The following is a 25,538-nucleotide window of genomic DNA, read 5'->3' as shown; positions in this document are numbered from 1 at the left end:
GATGAATGGATAAACAAACTGTAATATATATGAGGGTGAGTCAAAAATTATCCACACTATGGCTGTAGAATTCATTTTTAATAACATTTAGAAAAGACAAATACATCATTTTCAACACAATCTCCTTGCTTTTCAATAGGGTTTGTCCATCTGTTAACAAGCTTTCATATTCCCTTATTAAAAAATGTCTTAGGCTGAACTGCAAGGCACAAATGTACCACTATTTTCTTTTTTCATCAGAGGTGAATCTTTGTCTTCAAAGGACTGCTTTCAGGGGACGTAACAGGTGAAAGTCTGATGGAGCAAGAGCAGGACTATAGGGAGGATGCTCTAACACCTCAAAAGGAAGTTTTTGCAATGTCAGGAGTGTGGGCAGAGGGATGTGGATGTGCATTGTCATACAAGATCACAACGCCCTTGGATAGCATTTAATCTGAAGGATAGGCTTCAGATCTCAGCATCGTTGATTGTTGAACCTTTTTCCTGATAGTGTTTCAGCACTGGCCCTTGAGAATTTCAGAAAATTGTAAGCATCAATTGTCTAGCTGGTGGTTGACTTTTGAATTTTTTCTTAGTAGGCTATTAAGACTGTTTGTATTCCATATGCTGCTGTTTACTCTCAGGCTCATAGTGATAAATCCATGTATCATCACCAGTAACAATTTTTTAAAAGATATTTCCTTTGGGTTGCTGTTGTTAAGTGCCGTCAAGTTGGTTCCAACCCATAGCAAACCCTGGATAGCGTTTTCAAGGAGCATCTAATGAACTTAAATTTGCCAACCTTGTGCTTGAAACTGACTTTGCACTCCAGCGCATTAACCCACAGCACCACACCCAGAGTCCTTTGAGTATGGGTTCAAATATTGTTTGCAGACGTCCAGATGCTTTTGTTTATGCTCTTCCATGGGTTGTTTCAGTCCCCATCTTGCACAAACTTTTCAAAACCCAAGTCTGTCATGGATTATTTCATCGGCAGAGCCTTGACTGATCTGCAAATGATTTGCCCCATAATCCACAGTCACTCATCTATGCAACAGAATTATTTCACATGCATGCTCAATGTTGTCATTAGCCATGGACATGATGGGCATCTTAATATAATCAGAGTGTGGATAATTTTTGACTCACCCTCACACATATAATGGAATACTACTTAGCCAGAAAAAGTAATGGAGTCCTGATGCATGCTGTGGCATGGGTAAACCAGGAAAGCATGCTGAGTGAAATAAGACAGACACAAAAAGACAAACATTGAGTGATCCATTTATACGACATGTCCAGAATGGACATAGAAACAAAAGAAGATAGAAGAGTACCTATCTTGCGAAAGAGGGGGGGGGGGAATCAGGAGGGTTCTATTTGGGGTGATGAAAAGTTTGATAATAAATAGCAGTGATGGTTATAAATGGTTCTATTTTTAATTATAAAATGTTCCGATCCTCATAAAAATAAGCAGAATTAAATAATGGGCATGCATATATACTCATCATCAGAATCAACAGTTATTAAAATTTTGCTTGTGTCTGCTCTGTCTGCCAAAGTATTCTAAAGCAAATCCTAAATCTTACGTCTTAGATGTAACTTTTAAATGCTTTAGTGTTTATTTCAGAAAAATATAGACATTTTCTTTTGCAACCACAATTCCAAGATTATAACAAAAAATTCATAATTCCTAGTGTCATTTATTTATCCATATCAAAGTTCTCTTGTTGTTTCTAAACTTTTCCCTGCTGATTTGTTGAAATTCAGATTCAAGCAAAATCTAAAGATTACATTTGGTTATTAGGTCTTTAAGATTCTTTGAATGTAGAGCAGTTCCTCATTTTTCACGCATTTGACTTACTGGAGAAATTTGTTGTGTTGTAGAAGGCTCTATGTTGTAAATTTGTATGGAGTCCTAGTGTGGTATTGTAGAATATAACCTGGACTGCTAGCCACAAGGTTGGTGGTTAAAACCCACCAGTTGATACTTGGAAACTCTCTACAGGGTTGCTATGAGTTGGAACCAACTTGATGGCACTTAATGACAACATTATGTCATTTAACTTCTTCCTCTATGATTTCATATCAATAAAACACCAGTTGCCATCAAGTTGATTCCAACTCTTGGCAACCTCTGTGTGTTGCACAGTAGGGCTGCTCTATAGGAACTTCATGGTTGTGACCTTTCAGAAACAAATCACCAGGTCTTTCTTCCGAGGCACCCCTGGGTGGGTTTGAACTGCCAACTTGTCAGTTACTAGTAGAGCGTTACCATATTTTTATACAAATAATCTGCAAATTGTATATTTATTTGCCAACTGTACCCTGCCTTCAAGATACTTTGTGCAATTAGCACAGTGTGCTGAGTAAAATACCTTGTATGGAGGTTGTGTGGTTAGCAAACAAATATAGAATTCTGAGTTATTTGTGTAAAAATTGAGTAACTCTTGACACCACCCATAGACTCTTTTATCACCGGTATTTCATGTCAATTGAATGCTTGCTAAAGACTTGATTCGATTCAGACTCAATTCTTTTGGAAAGGATATTTTATGAGGCAGTGCTGTGTACTCTATATTGCATCACGTCAGGAAGCACAACATAGCTGATTGTCTATCTTTTAGTGACACATTTTAGTAATTGATTCGTGGATTCAAGTGGTAACAGCCTGATGCCTTTGATATTTGTCAAGCTCCCCATCAAGCTTTCATCTAATGATCACCAGCCACTAATGATTACAGTGGGTAATCACAAAGAGGGCTCTCAATGATTCTCAACTCCTGGTATTTACATCTGCATGGAATCTTCTCCCTTTAAGCCTGATGGGAATCATGACTTGCCTCCAGTGAACAGAGTGCAGCAGAGATGATAGGATGTCATGTTAAGATGAATGCGTTAGTAGATGAGACTAGACTAACTGGTCTAATAGAGGATGGTGGACCTCAGACTATGGCTCTTGGACACTTCTCAAATCTGGTACTGAAATCACTCCAGTACTACCTGTGAGAAACACACTCCCCAGAATAGCCAACCACATGAGCACAAATGGGCAACATTTGCCTCTAAACAAAGCTCAGGCAGCAGGAAGGGACAAGGAAGAAGGCTGAATGGGAAAGGGGGAAGTGCAGGGAGGAAATGGGACGAGTGCTATTACATTAAGGGGATTGCAGATATGTCACAAAAGGAAATATGCAGACATTGTTGAATGGAAATGAACTTGCTCTGTAAACTTTCCTCCAATCCACACACATACAAAAAAAGGTTCGTGTGTTAAACAACCAACTCAAGAACTTAGAAAAAAAAAAAAAAAAAAGTAGAATGAGCCAATATACTGTAGAGAAAGGAACTACAGTAAGAGCAGAAAGTAATGAAATACGAAACATAGAATAGAGAATGGATTTTGAAACTCTTGTTGTTGTTAAGTGCCATCGGGTCATTCTGACCCATAATGACCCTGTATCTGTATAGGGTTTCCAAGGAGCAGCTGGTGAGCTTGAACCACCAACCTTGCAATTCAAATGACTTTGCAGTCTGACTCATTAGCCCACAGCGCCACACCAGGCCTAGAAAAGCACAAATAGGTAACTTCAGGAATAAAATGAACAAACAAAAAGCAAACCAGTTGCCATCAAGTTGATTCTAATTTATGGCTACTCTGTTTGTCAGAGTAGAGCTCCATGGATTTTCAATGGCTGATTCTATATAGGGTCGCTATGGGTCGGAACCGACTCGACAGTACTTAACAAAAACAATGTGTATTAGAGGAGACCTGTGTTCCATGGGGTTTTCAATGGCTGAGATTTTGGAAGTAGATCACCAGGCCTTTCTTCCAAGACACCTCTGGGTGGACTTGAAACTGTCAACTTTTAGAGTTAGCAGCCAAGTGTTTGTATACTCAGAATAGAGCAACAACATGATCATATCTGCTGCAGAGGGTAAACAAACAATACAAAACTGTTGTTGTTAAGTGCTATCTAGTTGGCTCTGACTCATAGTGACCATGCATAGGGTTTTTGAGGAGCGGCTGGTGAGTTTGAACTGCCAACCTTGTGGTTCAAACCAACATTGTGGTCCAATGCATTATGCTGCAGTGCCACAATATGGATAAATTACAAGAAAAAAATTCAAGTACAGGTAAATTACAAGGAAAAAATGCAATTTATGAAAGTTGTCTTGAGGAGAAATGAAGATATTGAATTAGTGGTTTAAAGTAGTCTCTTAAACCAAATCCCAGATGACTTTGGAGGAAAGTGCTACAAATAATTCTAATCTTATACAAACTCATTGAGGAAATGAAAAAGAAAGGACTCACTCCCTATGTCAGTCAGGGTCCTTTTAGGAAACAAATGAAATATTTAATTGTAGAGATTGAAGGGATTTTAGCACACAGAACCTTGTATTCTAATGTTCACTGAAGCACAATTCACAATAGCCAAAAAGTGAAAACAACTTACATGTCCATCAATGGATGAATGGATAAACAAAATGTGATAAGCAAAACGTTTAAACATTGTTCAATTAGCAAAAGTATATATATATATGTTGTTGTTGTTGTTAAGTGCCGTCGAGTCGGTTCCGACCCAGAGCGACCCTGTACAGGGTTTCCGAGGGTGTAAATCCTTACGGGAGTAGAAAGCCTCATCTTTCTCCCGCGGAGCGGCTGGTAGTTTCGAACTGCTGACCTTAAGGTTCGCAGCCCGATTCGTAACCACTACGCTATATATATATATATATATATATATATATATACACACACACACACACACACACACACACACACACAGAGTCATGGTGTGGTGCTGTGAGCTAATGTGCTGGACTGCAAAGTCGGTTTGAACCACAAGGTCACTGGTTCAAGCTCTCCAGATGCTGCTTGGAAACCCTATTCAGGGTCGCTATGGGTATTTTCAATAGTCTCATGTGCATATGAAAGTTGGACAGTGAATAAAGACCATAGAAGAAACAATACATTTGGATTATGGTGTTGGCAAAGAGCATTGAAAGTACCATGGACTGTCAGAAAAACAAACAAATCTGTCTTGGAAGAAGTACAGCCAGAATGTTCATAGAAGTGAAGATGGTGAAACTTCATCTCTCATACTCTGGACATGTTGTTAGGAGGGACCAGACATTGGAGAAGGACATCATGCTCACAAGGACACTGCCAACCTTGTAGTTCAAACCAACATTGTGGTCCAATGCATTATCCTGCAGTGCCACATATGGATAAATTACAAGAAATAGAGGAGGACCCCCAGTGAGATGAATTGACATGATGGCAGCATAACAATTGTGAGGATGGCACAGGACTGGGCAGGGTTACATTCTGTTGTGCATTGGGTCCCTATGAGTCAGATGGCAACTAACAACAATACATATCTGCTGATGCGTCTCATTGGCCAACTCTATTAGGAAGCCAGAAAACCAAACAGCCAGGTGATAAGGTCAATAAAGGGGTCCTACAGAATAAGAACAAAAGGTGACAGTTCAAACCACCAGCTGGTCCTCGGGGGCTCTTTGAGTTGGAACTGACTCAAAAGCACACAACAACACCAGTCATTGTCTTTGTAACTTCTACCATATAACTGGGGAGGGATGTGTAAATATGGTGCTTATGTCCCCATCAAGGGAATGGGGTAGCTTGCTAATAATGTAAATAAGGTACATGGGACCCTTGTGGGGTTGTTGTTGTTAGGTGCCATGCAGTTAGTTCCAATTCAGAGTGACGCTATGCACAACAGAACAAAGCACTGTCGGGTCCTGCACCAACCCGACAATTATTACACTGAAGCCCATTGTTGCTGCCACTGTGTCAATCCACCTCATTAAGGGTCTTCCTCTTTTTTGCTGATCCTCTACTTTACCATGCAGACGTCCTTATCCAGCGACTGATCCCTCTTGACAAAGTGTTCAAAGAACAAGAGACAGAGTCTCTCTATCCTAATTTTTAAGAAGCATTCTGGCTGTACTGCTTCCAAGACAGATTTGTTTGTTCTCCTGGCAGTCTATGGTATTGTCAATATTTTTCTCCAACATCATAATTCAAATGCAAAAATTAGTCTATGGTCTGTTCATTGTCCGAGTCTCACTTGAGGGGTAGCGTATCCAAATAAGGTGTACGGAACTCTAATGAGGGAATTGGTTAGTGTTGCCTGTTCACCCATTAGGGTTCCATACACTTTATCTGGATAGTTTTGTCACCCTGCTAGGCTTAAAATTAGCCATCCCTGAGGCAGAAATGGAGGATCTCACTACCATCAAGAAAGATGAGCCAGGGGAAGGGGGAAAGGAATGGAAGAACAAGGAAGATAGGAGAACATGTAGGAAGGTTTGCATGGGCTAAATGGGACAGAGGTAAATAGAGATGTATGTTCAACCTTGGAACAACCGGACATAATCTGAATGGGTTAAAGAGGGGAAATTACATTAAGGTCATAGATTGTATTATGGATATTGGTTTCCCCTGCCTGCTAATGTAAAATAGACACTTGAGTGGGATAGAAAGGAATATCAGAAATATGATTACAGAAAGCTTGCAAACCCAGTTTTAGCTTATAACAGATTGGAATACCTAAAAGGAATTCTAGAACTTTCCCAGTGAAATAGGCTTCTTGTGGAGCCTTAATGAAGAGTATAGGGCCTTGGATGGAATCCTGAACCCCATACAGAACCTTCTAAGGTAGGACATTCCCATCGAAAGGACATGCAGACCAACCCAGAGTGGCTAGAGGAAAAGAAGATATTTCTTGAAAGAAAGATCAGCAGGTAAAGAGAAAAAAAAAAAAAAAAAAAGAGAGAGAGAGAGAGAGAGAGAGAGAGACTGTCTAGCTATTACAAGAACAAACAAGCTCTTCACCTGGGAACCATCAAGGCAAGCCATCAAGTCACTCAGGACAAACCCCCTTCTAAGCTGAAAACTAAAGGGAACACATGAGCAGGTTTATAAGCTCACTGGTGACTGCATTGGTGTACTTGTGAGTGGAAGTGGGGGAAAGGCAGTAACAAAGACATGGGCTGAGCTTGACCATATTCCATAGACTCTTGTCGACATTGAGATGAGAGAGAGAAGAGGAAGGGCTGGTTGGTCCAAAGTTTGGGGAGACTTGGGAACCACTGAGCTCATGGACACTGATCTAGCCACTGGGGGCTAGAGCTGAGAGTAAACTGTCCAGTTTATATGAAGTAGGGGGAAGTGCGCAAGAATGCTCAAGTTTACAGCTAGTACCCATTTGATCTAACTTGGATGGCTTGGTGATCAAAACTCGACTAGAGGAAGATAAAGAAATTTGATATAGGAAGCAAGTGTAAATTGCTACACTTTGATGAATTTGACCTTTGCTTATGTATGTAGTAGCTCAAAATACCAACTGAGAGGGAAGGAGTCTTCAAATCAAGCATTAAACACATCCCCTCAGTATGCAGCTAGGATAGGGACAGACAACTCAGACATTGGCTACCTAAAATGGGGCGGGGTGGTGGTGGTGGTGGAGCAATAAAGACATGAAATGACTGGCTTACAAGTTTTCATGAGGAAGTTTAGTTTCAGAGTGAGTGCGGATAGGTAGAATCCCCACTGAATGGTTTCCTTTCCTTTTGTCTAGATAGGTAATGTGAAAGGAGATGGGGATAGGACAAGACCTTTTTAAGGTGTTGAAGAGCAAAGATGTCAGCTTAAGGACTAAGGTGTTCCTGACCCAAGCCATGATATTTTCAATAACCTCATATGCATGCAAAAGCTGGACAGTGAATAAGGAAGATCGTAGAAGAATCGATGCTTTTGAGTTATGGTGTTGGAAGAGAATATTGAAAGTATCATGGGCTGCCAAAAGAACCAATAGACCTGTGTTGGAAGAAGTGCAACCAGAGTGCTCCTTGGAGGCCAGGATGGCCAAACTTTGTCTCTTATACTTCGGACATATTGTCAGGAGGAACCAGTCGCTGGAGAAGGATATCATATTTGGTAAGGTGGAGGGTCAGAGAAAAAGAGGAAGACGCCCAGTGAGATGGATTGGGAAAGTGGCAGCATCAATGGACTCAAACATGGCAACAATTGTGAGGTTGGCCCAGATTCGGGTAGTGTTTCGTTCTATTGTGCATAAGGTCACTATGAGTCGATACCAACTCAGTGGCACCTAACAACAAATTGTTATAATGACTAATCTCAATTATCACAAATGTAAAGGTAGAAGTTTTGTGACATAAAGGGAACAAAGAGGGAAGAGCATAAGTAGAACATGGGATCCTAACCAGAGAATCAGGGACCCCAGTGACAGAGGTAGAGAAGATGGCATGAAGAGATAGAGCATCTAAGGACTCTAGACTCATGAAAAGAGAAAGGCTGTGTGCTGACAGGCAGGGGGCTAGTTTGCAAAATGTCCCCTTTGGTTGTTTAACTGATTATATATTCATGTGTGTTTCTGTGTACATCAAAAGGGATTGTACTCATTACAATGAAACAAGTTGTGATTGCTTGAGTACAAAACTGATGTCCTGCCAAGTAGACTATCACTCAATTCACAATAAAAGCTTTTTTTTCAAAAAAAAAAAAGGAAGAAAAGCCGGGAGTGGAATGCCTCCTTTGGACCTGAGATCCTGCACTGAACCTCCTCCATCCAGGAGGCCCACCTGTGATACTGAAGATGGTGACAGACAGCAAGAGGCGATGACAGGGAAATGGCAGCAAAAGAGGTGGCAGAGGCAGGAGATTGCTGACAGAGCAGTGGGCTTCCTAGCCCAGGGACTGAGAAAGCTGAGTGCCTGAGGCAGGAAGTGTGCTGGCATTTGACAGCTGTTGGCCACATGACTGAGAAGCTGAGAGCTAGAGAGAAACATCTGTCCAACTGTATTCTGAATCGTTTATACATTTCATTATAATACTTTACTTTGTCCTTTGAAATTTTCTGTTCAGCTCTTTTACTTCCTCATTTCTTCTAGTTGCTTTAACTTCTCAACTTCAGAGTCTCTTCTGACATCCATTTTGGTCTTTTCTTTCTTTCCTGCCTTTTAAATAACCTTTTGCTTTTTTCATGTGTGATGTTCTTGATAGCATCCCACAACTCTTCTAGTCTTTGGTCATTAGTGTTTAATACACTAAATCTGTTCTTGAGATGATTGTAAATTCAGGTGAGATACATTCATATTTTGGTTCAATTTTCTTCAGCTTCAGCTTGAACTTGCATATGATCAATTTGTGGTCTATTTCATAATAGGTGCCTAGTTTCAGCTGATGTTATTGTACTTCTCCATCTCTTCCCACAGATGTAGTCAATTTGATTCTTATGTATTCCATCTAGTGAGGTCCATGTGTATAACCACTGTTTACATTTTTTCAAAAATATATTTTCAATGAAGAAGTCATGTTGTTGTTAAGTGCCTTCGAGTTGGTTCTGACCCATAGCGACCCTGTACAGGGTTTCCGAGGGTGTAAATCCTTACGGGAGTAGAAAGCCTCATCTTTCTCCCGCGGAGCGGCTGGTATTTTGAACCGCTGACCTTAAGGTTCACAGCCCGATTCATAACCACTACGCTAATAGGTCTTGCAAAATTCTATCATGCAATCTCCAGCATCACTTCTATCACCAAGGCCATTATTGGTCAACTATGGATCCTTCCTTTTTGTTTCCAACTTTGTCATTCCAATCACCAGTAACTAACAATGCATCTTGATCAATTTCAGAGTGAAGACGTTGGTAAAATCCTTTAATTTCATTATCACTGGCTTTAGTTGTTGGTGTATAAATTTGAATAATAATAACATTAACTCGTCTTCCTTGTAGCGTATGGATATTTATCTTAACACAGACAGCACTGTACTTCAAGACAGGTCTTGAAATGTCCTATGTGATTTAACTACAGAAAATGAAACCTTTGAGCTCAATCCTACTCAATAGTGGATATTCAAGCCTCTCATTTAGTTGCATTATATTGCTGTTACTTTTCCTACTTGTGATATATTACCCCGAAATTTAATACAGCATGGAACTGAGAACCTTTTATGCTGATTTTGTCTCTAATCTTCCTTTCATTTGTATCTGTCTCTAGAAGGGTAATAATATTAAGCCTAAATCACATGAAAAAGAAAAATAAGATTAGGGATGGCAGATACGCATGCAGTTTCATTAAAAGAGTATGTAATCTAATCAGGATTCTGAGAGACTAGAAATGTAATAATCTTCAGAATTACTGTGGGACAATCAATGCTTCAATGACACAATTGCCTGATGAAAATAGGCATACAAATTCTGAATTAGAAATTTGGAAGACAACTGTCTGGCTGACTGATTGGAAGAGATCAATGTTTATGTCCATTCCAAAGAGAGGTGACCCAATGGAATGCGGACATCATCGGACAATCTCTTTGATATCTCAAGCGAGCAAAGTTTTGCTAAAGGTAATACAGAAACGGCTGCAATCATACATTGACAGAGAACTTCCAGAGGTTCAAGCTGGATTCAGAAGAGGCCGTGGAACGAGAGATATCATTGCTGATGTCCGATGGATCTTGGCTGAAAGCAGAGAATATCAGAAGGATGTTTACCTGTGCTTTATTGACTACGCAAAGGCTTTCGATTGTGTGGATCATGACAAGCTATGGACAACATTGAGAAGTATGAGTATTCCAGAACACTTAATTGTACTTCTAAGAAAGCTGTACCTAGACCAAGAAGCAGTTGTTCGAACAGAACATGGGAACACTGAATGTTTTAAAATTGGGAAAGGTGTGAGACAGGGTTGTATTCTTTCACCATACTTATTCAACCTGTATGCTGAGCAAATAATATGAGAAGCTGGGTTCTATGAAGAAAAACATGGCATCAGGATTGGAGGAAGACTCATTAACAACCTGCGATATGCAGATGATACAACCTTGATCGCTGAAAGTGAAGAGGACTTGAAACATTTACTTATGAAGATTAAAGAGCACAGCCTTCAGTATGGATTATGTCTCAATGTCAAGAAAACAAAAATCCTCACCACTGGACCAATAAACAACATTCTTATCAATGGAGAAAAGATTGAAGTTGTCAAGGACTTCATTCTTCTTGGATCAACTATCAACACTCGTGGAAGTAGCAGTCAAGAGATCAGACGACGTACTGCACTGGGCAAATCTGCTGCACAAGAACTTTTTAAAGTATTGAAGAGCAGAGATGTCAGCTTGAGGACTAGGGTGCGCCTGACCCAGGCCATTGTGTTTTCAATAGCCTCATATAGATGCGAAAGCTGGACAGTGAATAAGGAGGATCGTAGAAGAATTGATGCCTTTGAGTTGTGGTGTTGGAGGAGAATACTGAAAGTGCCATGGACTGCCAAAAGAACCAATAGATCTGTTTTGGAAGACGTGCAGCCAGAGTGCTACTTGGAGGCCAGGATGGCTAAGATTCGTCTCTCCTACTTTGGACATATTGTCCGGAGGGAACAATAGTTGGAGAAGGATGTCATGCTGGGTAGGGTGGAGGGTCAGAGAAAAAGAGGAAGACCCCCAACGAGATGGATCAGCCAGGTGGCATCATTGATGGACTCAAGTGTGGCAGCAGTAGTGAGGTTGGCCCAGGATCGGACATTGTTTTGTTCTGCTGTGCATGGGGCCGCTATGAGTCGGTTCCAACTCGATGGCACCTGACAACAACAACAACAACAACAATTCTAAATTTGTGTTATTTCTTATCAAGAGATGATTATTAAAGGGGAAATGGGTCAATTCAAAGATAACTGCTGGGACCTCTTACTAGAGCAAAATAACAAAGTAAATCATCTAATTACTGTCATGTCTGAAAATAGAGAAGAGGGATGTACATCATGTCATCTGAGGCATAAGGTGACATTAATTAAAGCATCTGAGAGGGAAAGACAGGAAGGTAAAAGGAAGACAACAAAAAATGTATTACACTGAACTAAGCTTCAAGGGTTTTAAAACATGAGGTTGTTGTTGTTAAGTGCCACCGAGTTGGTTCTGATTAATAGTGACCCTTTGTAGGGCTTCCTAGGTTGTAGATCTTTGCAAGAGCAGAAAGCCTCATCTTTCTCACACAAAGTGGCTGGTGGGTTCAAACTGACAACCTTATAGTTAGAAATCAAATGCTTATCATACAGCACCACCTCCAAAAAAGACTATGGCACTAATTTAGCCCTATCTTACCAGCCTGATTGAGTCACAGGGTGGCACAAATGATTAAGCACTTGGCTACTAACTGAAGGGTTGGTAGTGTGAACCACCTATAGGAAGGAGCCTTGGAAGAAAGACCTGGCAATTTGCTTCTAAAGGTCACAGCTATGAGAATGGTATAGAGCACATTTCTGCTCTGCAACGCTTGGGGTCACCATGAGCTAGAATCGACTCATTGGTAACTGGTTTGGCTTTTTGGGGGTTAGCAGCATGATCACTGATGGAACAGTGAGGAGGAAGATTATTTGTTTAGAGTGTTCAATTTATAAAGCGGAATCTAAAACCTTGTTTTCACTGGAGATACTGTATGAAGACCTTTGTTGCCTATTCAAACAAGCACATTAGGTAATGGAGATTATTTTACTCACTTAAGTGTTTCTACTCACTATACCTAAGAAGGCACCCTGACTTGTGCCTAGTGTCTCCACCCAGAGCAAAACTCTGCTCCGAGATAAATTTTTCTTTACCTAGAAAGAGAAGCAGCTGGCATATGCGTTCACCTTATAATAAAGGAAGGAAAACATTTAAATTTCACATTGCCAAATGTTGTTGTTGTTAAGTACCATGGAGTCAGTTCTGACTCATAGTGACCCCGTATAGGGTTTCTGAGGAGTGGCTGGTGAATTTGAACCACCGGCCTTGTGGTCCAAGCTGATCCTATAGGGATAAACCCTGGCCACACCAGGACACCATTAAAACGAAAAGGTCTATTTTTATATTTCTTTCTTTTTTTTTTTTTTTTTTTTAACTTTTCCTTGGGTGAAAGTTTACAAAGCAAATTGGTTTTCCATTCAACAATTCATACCCATTGATTGCAATCCCTACAATGTAACAGTATTGTTCCCAGTTCCTCCCAGTTCCATCTGACCTTCTTTCCTAGATCTTCCTGCCTTCTGAGCTTGGGTGGTGTTGTGGTTGTGTGCCACCAAGTTGGTTCCGATTCATAGCAAACTATATTGAGTTTCCAAGACTGTAAATTACTGAGGGAGTGTGGTGACGCCATATGATAAACACTAGACTACAAACCACAGGTTCAAACCTGCCAGCCACTCCACAGGACAAGGATGAGGCTTTCTGCTCCCGCAAAGGTTTAAAGTCTCAGAAACCCTATACAGGGTTACTGTGAGTTGGAAATGACTCCAAGGCATTTAACAACAACAACAAATCATTACAGAAAAGCCTTTGCATAGTCAATAAAGCATAGGTAAATATTTTCCTTGTATTCTCTGCTTTCAGCCAAAACCCATCTGACATCAGCAATGAGATCCCTCATTCACATTCTCGTTTGACTACAGCTTGAATCAGTTAGCTCTTCATCCATGGATTGCTGTAGCCATTTTTGAATTATCTTTAGCAAAATTTCACTTGTATGTGATATTTATGATATTGTCTGATGATTTTTGCATTGTGGTGAGTCACCTCTCTTGTATCAGGCACAAACATGGGTCTCTTCCAATGAATTGACTATCTTCCAACTTTCTTGGCATAGATGAGTGAGTGCCTCCAGTGTTGGATCAGTTTGTTGATAGATTAAATTTGTGTTTCATCAATTCCCAAGGCCTTCTTCCCTGCCAATGTGTTCAGTGTACCTTGGACTTCTTCCTTCAGCACCATTGACTCTTTATTTTTTTTCTTTTCTTCTCCAGTTCATACATACACCAGTTAATTTTAAGCAAATGTGTTTTAAACTTGGCTCTGTAATCATCAGGTGCCTACAGACAAATTATCTCAGTAATATATTTAGTCTGGTTGTTGGTGGTGGTGGTTCTGTGCCGTGGAGTTGGATTGGACTCATAGCGACCCTATACAGGGTTATCCAGCCTGTAAATCTTTACGGGATCAGAAAACCTCATGTTTAACCCACGGAACAGCCGGTAGTTTTGAGCTGATGACCTTGAGTTTCGCAACCTGATTCGTAACCACTATGCTACCAGAGTTCCTTAGTCTGGTTGTTGTTGTTGTTGTTGTTAGGAGCCATTGAGTCAGTTCTGACCCATAGAGACCTTATGCACAGCAGAACGAAACACTGCCTGATCCTGGGCCAGTCTCACTATTGTTGCCACGCTTGAGTCCATCGATGCTGCCACTTGGCCAATCCCTCTCGTTGGGGGTACCATTGACTCTTAATCAAGTGCTACTTCTTGAAATGGTTGAACATCTACCAGTTCTTTTTGGTACAGTAACTGTATATTCCTTCCATCTTCTTTTTATGCTTTCTGCATCATTCAATATTTTGCTGATAGAATCCTTTAGTATTGAAAGTAGAGGCTGTTAGAAATGAATCCTGATGTCGCATAAAAGACACTCGGTGAGTCTAAATTACCTTGGCAAAGTAAAATTTACTCCTGCAAGAGGGTGCTTGCGCATAGCTGTACATACACGAACAGGCTAGCGAGCACACCAAGTGGGCAGTCCACTCGGGTTTTTAATCCCTGACGTGAGTCTCAAGGCTGTGTCTCACCCTATTGGCTAGGGTTTTGACGGCACAATCTATTCCCTTACCCGGTTGGCTAGTTCAAATTTTTAAGGCGCACATTCCTACTTTAGGAAAAGAAGAGAAGGGTCAGTCTTTGCTCCAGGAAATAGTTTAAGGAAAAAGAAAGTTAGCATAAATTCCTTACTCCAGGAAGTGGTTTAAATAAAAAGAAAGTGACCATAAATTCTTTACTCACTTCAGGAAGTAACCAAAGAAAAAGAGAGAGATCATAAAGTCTTTACTTCAGGAAATAAAAAAGTTACCCGAATATAATAAACAGGATTATAATTTTTTTTCCATAGACGCTTGCATTTTTTTCTTCAGTTCTTTCAGCTTAAGAAATGCTGAGCATGTTCTTCTCTTTGGGGAGTTAAGGTGCTGATTTTGGTTCTTTTTTGATGTGTGTGTGTATTGGTATAAATTGCTCTTTCAGCACTGCTTCTGCAGTGTCCCAAAAGTTTTGGTATATTGTATTTTTGTATATTCTGGTTTGATTCAAAGTTTAAAATGTTCATTTTTAATTTCTTTTATTACCCAGTAGTTTTAAAGCAAGTGCTTTTCAATTTCCATGTATTTAATTTCTTTCATCTTCTTGTTGATTTCTAATTTTATAGCGTTGTGATCTGAGAAAATTCTTTGTAATATTTTGATGTTTTCAACTGTATTGAGGTTTATTTTGTAACCTAACATATGGTCTATTCTGGAGACTTTTCCATGTGCACTGAAGAATGTATATTGTGCTATTATTGATTGGAGTGTTCTGTATCTGTCTAACTGATCAAGTGTGTTGATTGTATATGAAAGTCTTATACTATTATTTGGGGAGTCTTGGTGTGGGACTGCAGGATAAAGCACTAGACCGCAAAGTTGGTTTGAACCACAAGTTCGGCGATTCAAATTCACCAGCCACTCCTTGGAAACCCTTTACAGGGCTGCTATGAGTTGGAACTGACTAGAAGGCACTTAACAACAACTATTTGTGGAGTCCTGGTGTTGCACTGTAGTATAAGCACTGGATCACTAACTGCAAGGTTGGTGGCTCAAAGTCCTCAGAAACCCTATATAGGGTCACTCTAAGTCAGAACCAACTTGACAACTGTTTTTGTACATAGAGGGAGCTGCCAGAAATTCAAACCCGATTCAGAAGAGGAAGTGGAATGAGTGATGTATCATTGCTGACCCAAGATGGACTTGACTGAAAGCAGAGAATAACAGAAGATGTTTAATTGTGGTTTGTTGATTATGCAAAGGCATTTGGCTGTGTGGATCAGAACAAACTATGGATAATATTGCAAAGAATGGGTATTCCAGAACACTTCATTGTACTCATGCAGAATTTGTATATCAACTGAGCCATTTGACCCAAGCCATGGATGGCATACTCAATTACCTCATATGCATGTAAATGAACAAGGGAGACTGCAGTAGAATCAATGCATTGGAACTGTGGTGTTGGTGAAAAATATTGAAAGTACCATGGGCTGCCAGAAGAATGAACAAATCTGTCTTGGAAGAAGTACCATCAGAATGCTCCTTAGAAGTGCTGATGGTGAGAGTTGGTCTTAGGCACTTTGGACATGTTATCAGGAGGAATCAGTCCCTGGAGAAGAACATCATACTTGGCAGAGGGTCAGTAAAAGAGTGGAAGACCCTCAACAAGATGGATTGACACAGTGGCTTCAACAATGAGCTCAAACAAGAAACACTGACACAGGCCCAGGCAGTGTTCCATCCATAAGGTCACTATGAGTTGGAACCAATATGTTGACACAATATTAACAAACTATACTGTCCATGCATATATTTCCTAGTTTTGACTGCTGAAAAGGCCGGCAACACAGACACACCAACAACAATGGGCATGTGTAACACATGGATATTGGTCTTTGATATTATTCCCCATTACAAAGAGCTGTAAGTCTTTGGTAAAATAGCTGATTCTAGTGTTGAGGCAAAGTGGGTAACTGGTGGTGGTGGTTGTTGTTAAGTGCTATCAAGTTGGCTCTGATTCATAGTGACACTGTATAGGGTTTCCAAGGAGCAGCTGGTGGGTTTGAACTGCCAACCTTGTGGTTTACAGTCCAGTGCTAATCCTACAGTGCCACACCAGGAATAGACACATTTTAGTAGTCCATTTATGTTCTTTACAGTAAAATGTTGTTGCTGTTGTTGTTAAGTGCCATTGAGTTGATTCCGACTCAGAGCAACTCTTCATAGGGTTACCAGGAAGCAGCTGGTGAGTATGAACTGCCGACCTTGCGGTTCAAACTGATCTTGTGGTCCAGTGTTTATCCTACAGCACTACGCATAGAAAAATGGAAATTAATCTCAACAAATCAAAATTAATGATCATGGTATGAATAGAATGCATGCTACTAATTTGGAGTCCTGGTGTGGCACTGTAGATTAATGCGCCAGACTGCAAAGCCGTTTGAACTGCAAGGTCGGCAGTTCAAGCTCACCAGTCACTCCTTGGAAACCCCATACAGGGTCGCGATGGGTCGGAACCCACACAACGGCACTTAACATGCATGTTTAGTATTATTACTTTACAGATTTTTATATGGCCCTAACAAGTTAGAAATTGAGTCCTGGTGTGGTGCTGTGGGTTAAAGTCGGTTTGAACCACCAAGTCGGCAGTTCAAGCTCACCAGTCGCTCCTCAGAAACCCTATACAGTGTGGCTATGGGTCGAAACCAACTTGACAGCACTTAACAACAATGTTACAAAGTTTTGAACGATAATCTTTTCAAATGTGGCGCTGTGGGATAAACACTGGACTGCTAACCACAAGGTTCAAACCCATTAGCCACTCCTCAGAAACCCCACACAGCGATGCTGTGAGTCAGAACCAACTTAATGGCATTTACCAACAACAACAGTCTTTACAGGAATACATCACCGGGTCTGTCTCCCACATAGCAGCTGGTGGGTTCCAACCATCTACCTTTTGGCTTAGCGGCCCCATCAGGACTCCTTTCTTGAAATCCGTTGTTGCTGTTAAGTGGCATCAAGTCAGTCCTGACTCATAGCAACCCTGTATAGTGTTTCCAAGGAGTGCGAGTCTGCTTAAACTGCTAACCTTACAGTTAGCAGTCTAGGGCTTACTCTATAGTGTCTCATCCGAACTCCTCTTGAAGTTTATGTTGCTGTTGTTAAGTGCCATCAAGTCGGTCCCGAGGAGCTGCAGGTGGGTTTGAACCACCAACCTTATAGTTAGTAGTCCAGCCTGTTGTTGTTGTTAAATGTCGTGGAGTCAGTTCTGACTCATAGCGACCCTGTGTAGGGTTTCCAAGAAGCAACTGGTGAGTTTGAACGGCCAACCTTGCTGTTCACACTGAAGTCCAGCTCATTAAGCAGCAGCGCCACACCAGGACTCCCAATTGAGTCTGGGCACATGTGGAAAAACAAAACTCTTTTAAGGGTCTAAATTCTCTCCCCAGCATGCTATTGCCCCCTAGTGGCTGATGATAAGAATATGAACTTTATGCGGTTCAGGTTCAGGTCTATGAAAAGAGCCACTTCAGTTTAACTGTCTAGTCCCAAAACAAATGCACAGGCACACACATATACAAAATATCAGATGCTGTTGTTGTTGTGTGCCACTGAGTGGGTTCCTACTTATAGCGACCCTGTTTAGGGATTTTCCTACAGTGCCACACCTGGACTCCTATAGTGAGAGGGGCTCAATAACAAAATAAATCTCAAGGGAAGGTGAGAACTGGGTACTCCTTTTGGTTGGGAGATCAGAGACGATCTCCCTGATGAATTGGCCTTTGAACTGAGCGCTACATGACAAGAAGGATCCAGATAGACCAAAACTCAAAGGGGAGAATTTGTCAATCAGAGGGAACAGCCAGTGCCAAGTCAAAGCAGGGATGAGATTGATGTTTTTAAGGAACTGAAAGAAGGCATGAAGTCCGTCATATGTTACAATATAGTAAAAAAAAATAATAATAAAAGAGGGAAGTACAAAGAGAAAAATTTGAACCCAGGTGTGGTACATATCTACAGAGATGGTCATCAGCAAGTCCTATCTCCCATCCTTCTAGGCACACTGTTGCTCCTCCCCTCATCAGGCAATCTGTTTCTCTTCTTTTTTTTTTTTGTAATGTTCCTCTAGTTGAGTTGAGTTCTGATTATCAAGTCATTGAGGCTAGGTCAAATGGCTACTATCTGCATGTTTGGGTGTTCTTGTGCATCTCCCCTCACTTCATATCAGCTGGATGCTTCATTTTCAGCTCTAGTCCTCTGTGGCTATGTCCTTGTCCATGGGCTCAAATGTCCTCAGGTCTCACCACACTTTAGACCAACCAGCCCTTCATCTTCACTCTCTCATCTCCAGGTCAACAGGAGTCAATGGACTGTGGTTGAACTCAGCCTATTTCTTCATTGCTGCCTTTCCCCCTCTTCCACTCACCAGTAAACCAATGTGGTCACCAGCAAGCTGACATGCCTGTTTGTGTATTCCCTTTGAGTTTCAGTCTCAGAGGGGAGTTTGTCCTGAAAGAACTTGATTGCTTGCCTTGATGGCTTCCTGGCAAACATCTTACTTATTCTTGTAGTTGTCAGCCATACTGCCATTTTTGTTTTGGGTTTTTCCTGATGATCTTTTTTTAAAGATGTATCTTCTGTCACTCTAGCTGTTCCACGTTGGTCTGCTTGTCTGTGCTAGTGGGGATGTCCCACCTCAGAAGGTTGTGAATGTGGCTCAGGATTCCACCTAAGGTCCTATACTCTGCAGGCAAGGGAAACCAATATTCATAAGAAAGTCAAGCATTTTAATATTATTTTCCCTCTTCAAGCTATGCCTAGATCCCTGTATCACAGAGCACTGTTGTTTCAAGGTTGAGCATGCATCACTATTTACCTCTGTCCCACTTAGGACATGCAAACCTGTCTCAGTGTTCCCCTATCTACCTTGTTCTTCTGCCTCCTCCCCCTTCTTGTATTGCCCATCCCAACACCTGAACTAACCCCCCCACCCCAACCCCATTGTTGTGGTTACCTTATAATCCATTAACTCTTCCCTCCATTTAAGACAGTCTATTTTATCCTGTAATCTACTTGACCTTCCCACCACCTGGATCTCTGTTCCTCTGCTGTCTGTTTCCCTTCTTGAATCTGACCTGGCCATGTGGCTTACTTTGCCCAATAGAATGCAGCAAAAGTGACATGGTGCCAGTTCCAGGTGTAGGCCTTAAAGGGCCAGGAAGAATCCTTGTTTAAACAGCTACTTGGAGCTCTGAACCATCACGGGGAGATATGATACAAGAAAATGAGGTAGGGAGGATGTTCCCTAGAGCATGAATGATCAGAGAGAGAGAGAGGTCCAGTCAGCCCCAAACTGTTGTGACCACACCAACTGAGATACCTACCAGCAATGTAATGTTACCATGCACATCTATGTCCTGTGGACATCCAAGCCCATCCAAGAGCTGCCCGAGCAACACTGTGTGCAACAGAGATCCCCACTGGGCCTTGCCCTGACTACAGAATTATAAGCAAATAAATGGGGGCAGTGGTTTTAAGCCTCTAAGCTTTAAAGAGGCTTGTTATACTTATAGAAGAGATGAGTGAATTAACAGGGCGAGGTGTTTCCATTACATTTTGAAGTGGCAGAAGGAAGATTTTAAACAAGGGCATGGAGTAAATTGAAGCCCATATTTAAATGATCCATTGGGATGCCTGCATGGAATGGGTTGAAGTGGTCTTGGTGAAGCAGCAGAGTTACCAGTGGGGAGCCTGTTGCTGTAGGCAGAAAGAGATGGTGGTGGCCAGGACTGGGGTGTCAGAGAAGTGGACAGGCTCAGGATTTGTTTTGGAGGATTTACTGCTGGATTGGATGTGGACGACAAACACCCCAACAATAAATGGTAAAGAAAACTCCTAGAGAAGCCGTGACACACTCACTTCTGGAGAACTGGTGGAATTTACTAAAGCTGAACCCACATCTAGTCCTCTGCTTGCAAGCACTAACACGTTCACCACAAGGCAAATGCCACAATGCTCACAGATTTATTCATAACCACCTGCAACTGAAGGAAACCAAATGTCTGTAAGTAAAACAGGTAAATAAGTGCTAGACTATCTACGTGATAGGAGTCCTGGTAGGGCGCTGTAGGATAAGCACTGGATTGCAAGTCAGTTTGGACTGCAAGGTTAAAACTCACCAGCTGCTCCTTAGAAACCTATACAGGGTCATTCTGAGTTGCAACTGACTCGACGACACTTAACAACAAGTGTGTGCAATGGAATATGATGAAGCAATGAAAATGGGAAAGCAAGGTTACAGGCAAGCACATGGTGGGTTTTACAAGCACATTAAACCCAAGAACTCAGACTTGAGTCCATGCTGTGGGGTTCCATTCCATTTGTATCAAGTTCAAAAACAGGCAAAATGATGTTTGAAGTCAGGAGGTTATCCATGGAGAGAAGGGCTACTGAATAGAAGATCATAGGGGTGGGAGGGATTCCTGGCATGCTAGTTAACACTGTTACTCAGGTCTGTTTAGAGTAAGCCATTGAGTTGTATACATTGACATGCTTTCTCATAAGTATGAAGGGGTTTCAAACAAAAATTACTTATATTTTCATTCCATTTTCCCTTGAACTTTTTGAAGCCCCTCATATGTTACAATATAGTAAAAACAAAAACAAACAGAAAATAAGTATAAGGCATGAGAGGCTACTTTTATGAGAATTGATTGAGAAATCCAAACCTATTAAAAACAAAGTTAAAAGAAAACAGAACAAAAGTAACTCCTAGATTTTCACATGATTAACCAAATCAATGTTGATGTCATTTACTAAGATGAGGAAGAAGGGAGGAGACTGGTTGGTTTCGGGATATGGGTTTGGATGCTTGGGCTTTGGGAGGATGTCTTAACGACACAGCCAGAGTTCTCTTTGGCTTGTTGGGATCTCCCAGCCACTCCCACCTGCCATTGGTAGCTCTCTGGGCTGGCACATTCTACCCCATCATATTCCTGAACCTGATCATGTGCTCATGATTCCCAGCTGGAAAGGCAGCCTGGTAAACCCTCCTGCTCCAAATCCTCATTCTCACACCCCGAAGTCTCTCTCTCACCACACTCTCCAGAAGGTGACCTCTTGCTTCTTAGTACAGCCATCCCCATTCCTTCCTTTAGTGAAATAAATGTTATTCATAAACTGAGTGTGCATAAAGTCACTTGCAATGCCTTGCCTTGAACTCTTGATCTCCAGGTAACTCCCCTTAAGATATTATTCAATCCAATCTAAGGAGTCTGTCAGAAGAAGTACATCCAGAATGCTCCTAAGAAGCAAAGATGATGAGACTTCATCTCTCATACTTTGGACAGATTATCAGAAGGGACCAGTCCATGGAGAAGGACATCCTGCCTGATAAAGTAAAGGGTCAGAGAAAAAGAGGAAGACCCCCAATGAGATGACTTGACACAGTGACAGCAGCAATGTCCTTCTGTTCCCAATGGCAGGCCAGTGAGACCGAAGAGAATGGTTCAGACAGCTTCATGCACTCCATGGACCCACAGCTAGAGCGGCAGGTGGAGACGATCCGGAATCTGGTGGACTCATACATGGCCTTTGTCAATAAGACCATCATGCACCTCATGATCAACCACGTGTGTGGCCCACTGCCTGGGAGATGGGGTGCTCTCATAGGACCAAAGCAGACAGCCAGCTTAGCCTGAGAGTGGCACTGGCCAGCTAGCCCTGTGGGACCACATCTCGGAGGGAGGCATGGTCTAGACCAGAACCGTCCAATAGATATATAATGTGAGCTTCATATGTAGTTTTACATTTTCTAGTGTTGTTGTTGTTGTTAGGTGCCTTTGAGTCCATTTCAAATCATAGCAAGCCTGTATGAGTTTCCAAGGAGTGGCTGGCTGGTGGGTTTGAACTACTGACTTTATGGTTAGCAATCCAGTGCCTGTCTCACAGTGCCACACTGAGACTCAACATTTCCTAGTAGCCACATTTAAAAAAAGTCAAAAGAAACAAAATTAATTGTGGTAGTTAATGTATTTCATTTAAGTCAATATATCCAAAATACCATTTCAATGCAGAATTAGTATAAAATCAGTATTATTGGTATCTTTTACATTCTTTTTTTTTTGTACAAATCTGATTCTATCATTAAATTTTCATTACAAGTACTTAGAAATGTAATGAAATTTACAATTGAAAAAAATAGATTCACATGCTCAAACTGTTCCAAACTTTAAAGAAGGATTCCAATCATCAAATCGAGTTTCATTCATGAAATTTACATTAAAATTAAATTGAAAAATTCAGTTCCTCAATTGCACTAGCCACACCTCAATTGCTCCCTATAGTTTCAGGTGGCTACCACATTGGACAATGCAGGTCTAGATCTCAGTGGTCTGGTTGGGACCAGGTCTGGTGGGGAAATTATCATAAAGAGCCCTGAAGCAAAGGTAAAGAAGGTGAGCATGGTCCAGGGCACTGTGACAAGCTCTGATCAGGAAGGGCATGATCCATTGCTGCAGGACCAGTGAGGTGGGATAAGCCTAGCTTAGCTCTGTAAGCAAGATCTGGGAGGAGACTGTAGTTCATATGTAAGAACCTGATGGTTCCCTTTATCTAGCCACAGCCCCTGAGGAGGGAGCCCCCAGCCAACACAGCCTCACACATCTCTTCACCCTGGCCCCCTCCAAAGTTCCCTCTTGACCCAGCATGCCCATATTATATGCATCTGTACTTTCAAGGCTTCCATCTCTTGCATATCCTTGGCAGTCATAAGGGTACTGCCAGTGGGCCACCCATGCTGGGTACACTAGGGAAGGGAGGGGTCTCTAAGATAAAAGTAGTGGTCGGCTACTGGTCCTATCAGGGATTCTGCGAGAAAACAATTTTGGGACAATCCCTTTTTCCGATTTGCCCCAGGTTCCTAGTTCTCTTTAGTTTGGTCCCAGATTCCAGGAGCTCCCATGCCCTCATCTTATATCACAAACATTTTCATATATCACAACCAATATCAGCATTCTCAAACCTCATGGTGCATTTAGTATGGGGAACTGGCTAAAATGATCCTGGCACCACCCTAGGAGTTCTGACTCAGTAGACCTTGGGAGGGGCCAAGAACTTGCATCTTTTCAGAACTCCCAGATCAAGCTTAGAAATACACCCATCACAGCACCACCACAACCTGTAAAAAGTATGGCCCTAGGAAAATGAGGACTGAATTTGAAACCTGATTTTGCTAGGAATTCCCAGTGCAATTTTGAGCAAATGAACTAACTTCTATAAGTCTGTATTTGGGCTTATGTAAAAAATATATATAATAAGGAGCTCTGTTAGCATAATGTTTATGAATCAGGCTGCTTACCTCAAGGTCGGCTGGTATACCAGCAGTTCCGTAGGAGAAAGATGAGGCTTTCTGCTCCAGAAAAGATTTACAGCCTGTGCAGGGTCACTATGAGTTGGAACTTACTCCGCAGTACTTAACAACAACAACAACAAAATATGTATAATAATACCATCAGCTTCACGGGGTGGAGGATCAAGTGCATATAATGTGCATAATAACACAGCACCTAGCATAGAGTGGGGCTCAACATATATTTGAATAATGAGCAAAAGAGCCTGTGGAATAAAAACCAAAATGTTCAGTATCTCTCTATGAATGTCTGAGAGCCTCGGCTGATACCTGGAAAACTTGTTACTCTCATTTCTCAAGGGTTCAGAACTGTTTAAGTGCTGATCTTTTTTTTCTTTTGGTCCAGTGAAGAGTAAAACTCAATGGAGAGTATAACCCATTTTACAGATGAGAAAAACAAGGCTCAAAAAACTGAGTACGCAGGTGTCCTGGTGTCATGATAGGTCCTGAGTCTCTTCCCAGATCTGTACCTGGGAGAGGTCACTTTTCCTCGCGGTTCTTAGAGTTTTCTTCTGAAAAAAGGAATTTAGAGGAAACTCTAAATTCAGGCCATGGTGAAATGCCAAATCCCATCCAGACTCTCAGGTCAGTGCACAGTCCCAAGGGAACACAGGCTCAAGTTCTCAGCTCCCTCCCTTTTTCGCCTGCCCACAGATGAAGGAGTTCATCTTCTGGGAGCTACTAGCCAGCCTGTACTCCTGTGGGGACCAGACACACTAATGGAAGAATCCACCAAGCAGGAGCAGCTCCATGAGGAGATGTTGTGCATGTACCAAGCACTGAAGGAGGCTCTGTGCATCCTGGGCGACATCAACACGACCACTGTCAGGACGCCCATGCCCCAGCCTGTGGACGACTCCTGGCTGCAGGTGCAGAGCATATAGACCAGACGCAGGTACCAAGGCCGGTCCCCAAGACCCCAAAGCCCCCATCCCAGGGCCCGCTGGAGGAGGGCCTGGACCAGGCAGTGGAGCATTTGCTTCACCAGGGTGGCTCCCACCTAGAGCAAGGGGCGGAGCTTAGACTGGGGAGGGGCTTGATGCGGTGTGGGGCTTGCTGTGGAGCACTGGCTGCTGGGAGGGGCAGGGCTCTGGCGTTAACGTTGCTGAAGGCAGGCCTTAAGCTCCAGAAAGAACTGTCGTCCTGTCAGGGAGGAGCTTGCGTGCTGAGCGTGGCCATTCCGGAGCTACTCATCCTGTCTCTGCTTGTATCTTGGTCTCTATTAGGGGCAAGTTGCCCACATCCAGCCCCAAGTCACAGCGCCTCGTCCCCACCATGCCCCCAGCCAGGATCGCGGGGCCCTGCTGGGTCTGGACTATGGGGGGGGGGGGGCTCCTCCGTGCCCTCCAGGCTGGGGGGTTCCCCTGACCCATTCGGCCCTACCCCCAGGTTCTCTCACGCCCCAACCGCGTCCCGCCCTGGATCCCCAGGTGAGTTGGGGCTGAGCACCGCGAGGGAGGCCGCCAGGCTAGACTTGGCTGTGAGGGGGCGGGCGGTGGAGAAGGGCAGCC

At 42.2% G+C, this 25,538-nt stretch overlaps 1 protein-coding gene across 1 annotated transcript in view; it reads left to right on the top strand.

The window, feature by feature from the left end:
• Nucleotides 1-25,457, top strand: part of LOC102811398 (dynamin-1-like) — a gene marked incomplete at its 3' end in the record, with an annotated part of 40,336 nt that extends 14,879 nt beyond the window's left edge. The window contains exons 4-6 of the mRNA XM_006867667.1: nt 22,103-22,277; nt 24,682-24,896; nt 25,254-25,457. Of these exons, the coding sequence (XP_006867729.1) occupies nt 22,103-22,277; nt 24,682-24,896; nt 25,254-25,457 (594 nt within the window). The remainder of the gene's footprint in view (nt 1-22,102; nt 22,278-24,681; nt 24,897-25,253) is intronic.
• Nucleotides 25,458-25,538: the final 81 nt, after the last annotated feature.

Source organism: Chrysochloris asiatica, unplaced genomic scaffold (genome assembly GCF_000296735.1).
Source record: "Chrysochloris asiatica unplaced genomic scaffold, ChrAsi1.0 scaffold00107, whole genome shotgun sequence".
NCBI classification, from domain to species: domain Eukaryota; kingdom Metazoa; phylum Chordata; class Mammalia; order Afrosoricida; family Chrysochloridae; genus Chrysochloris; species Chrysochloris asiatica.
This window is presented reverse-complemented; position numbering and strand designations above follow the sequence as displayed.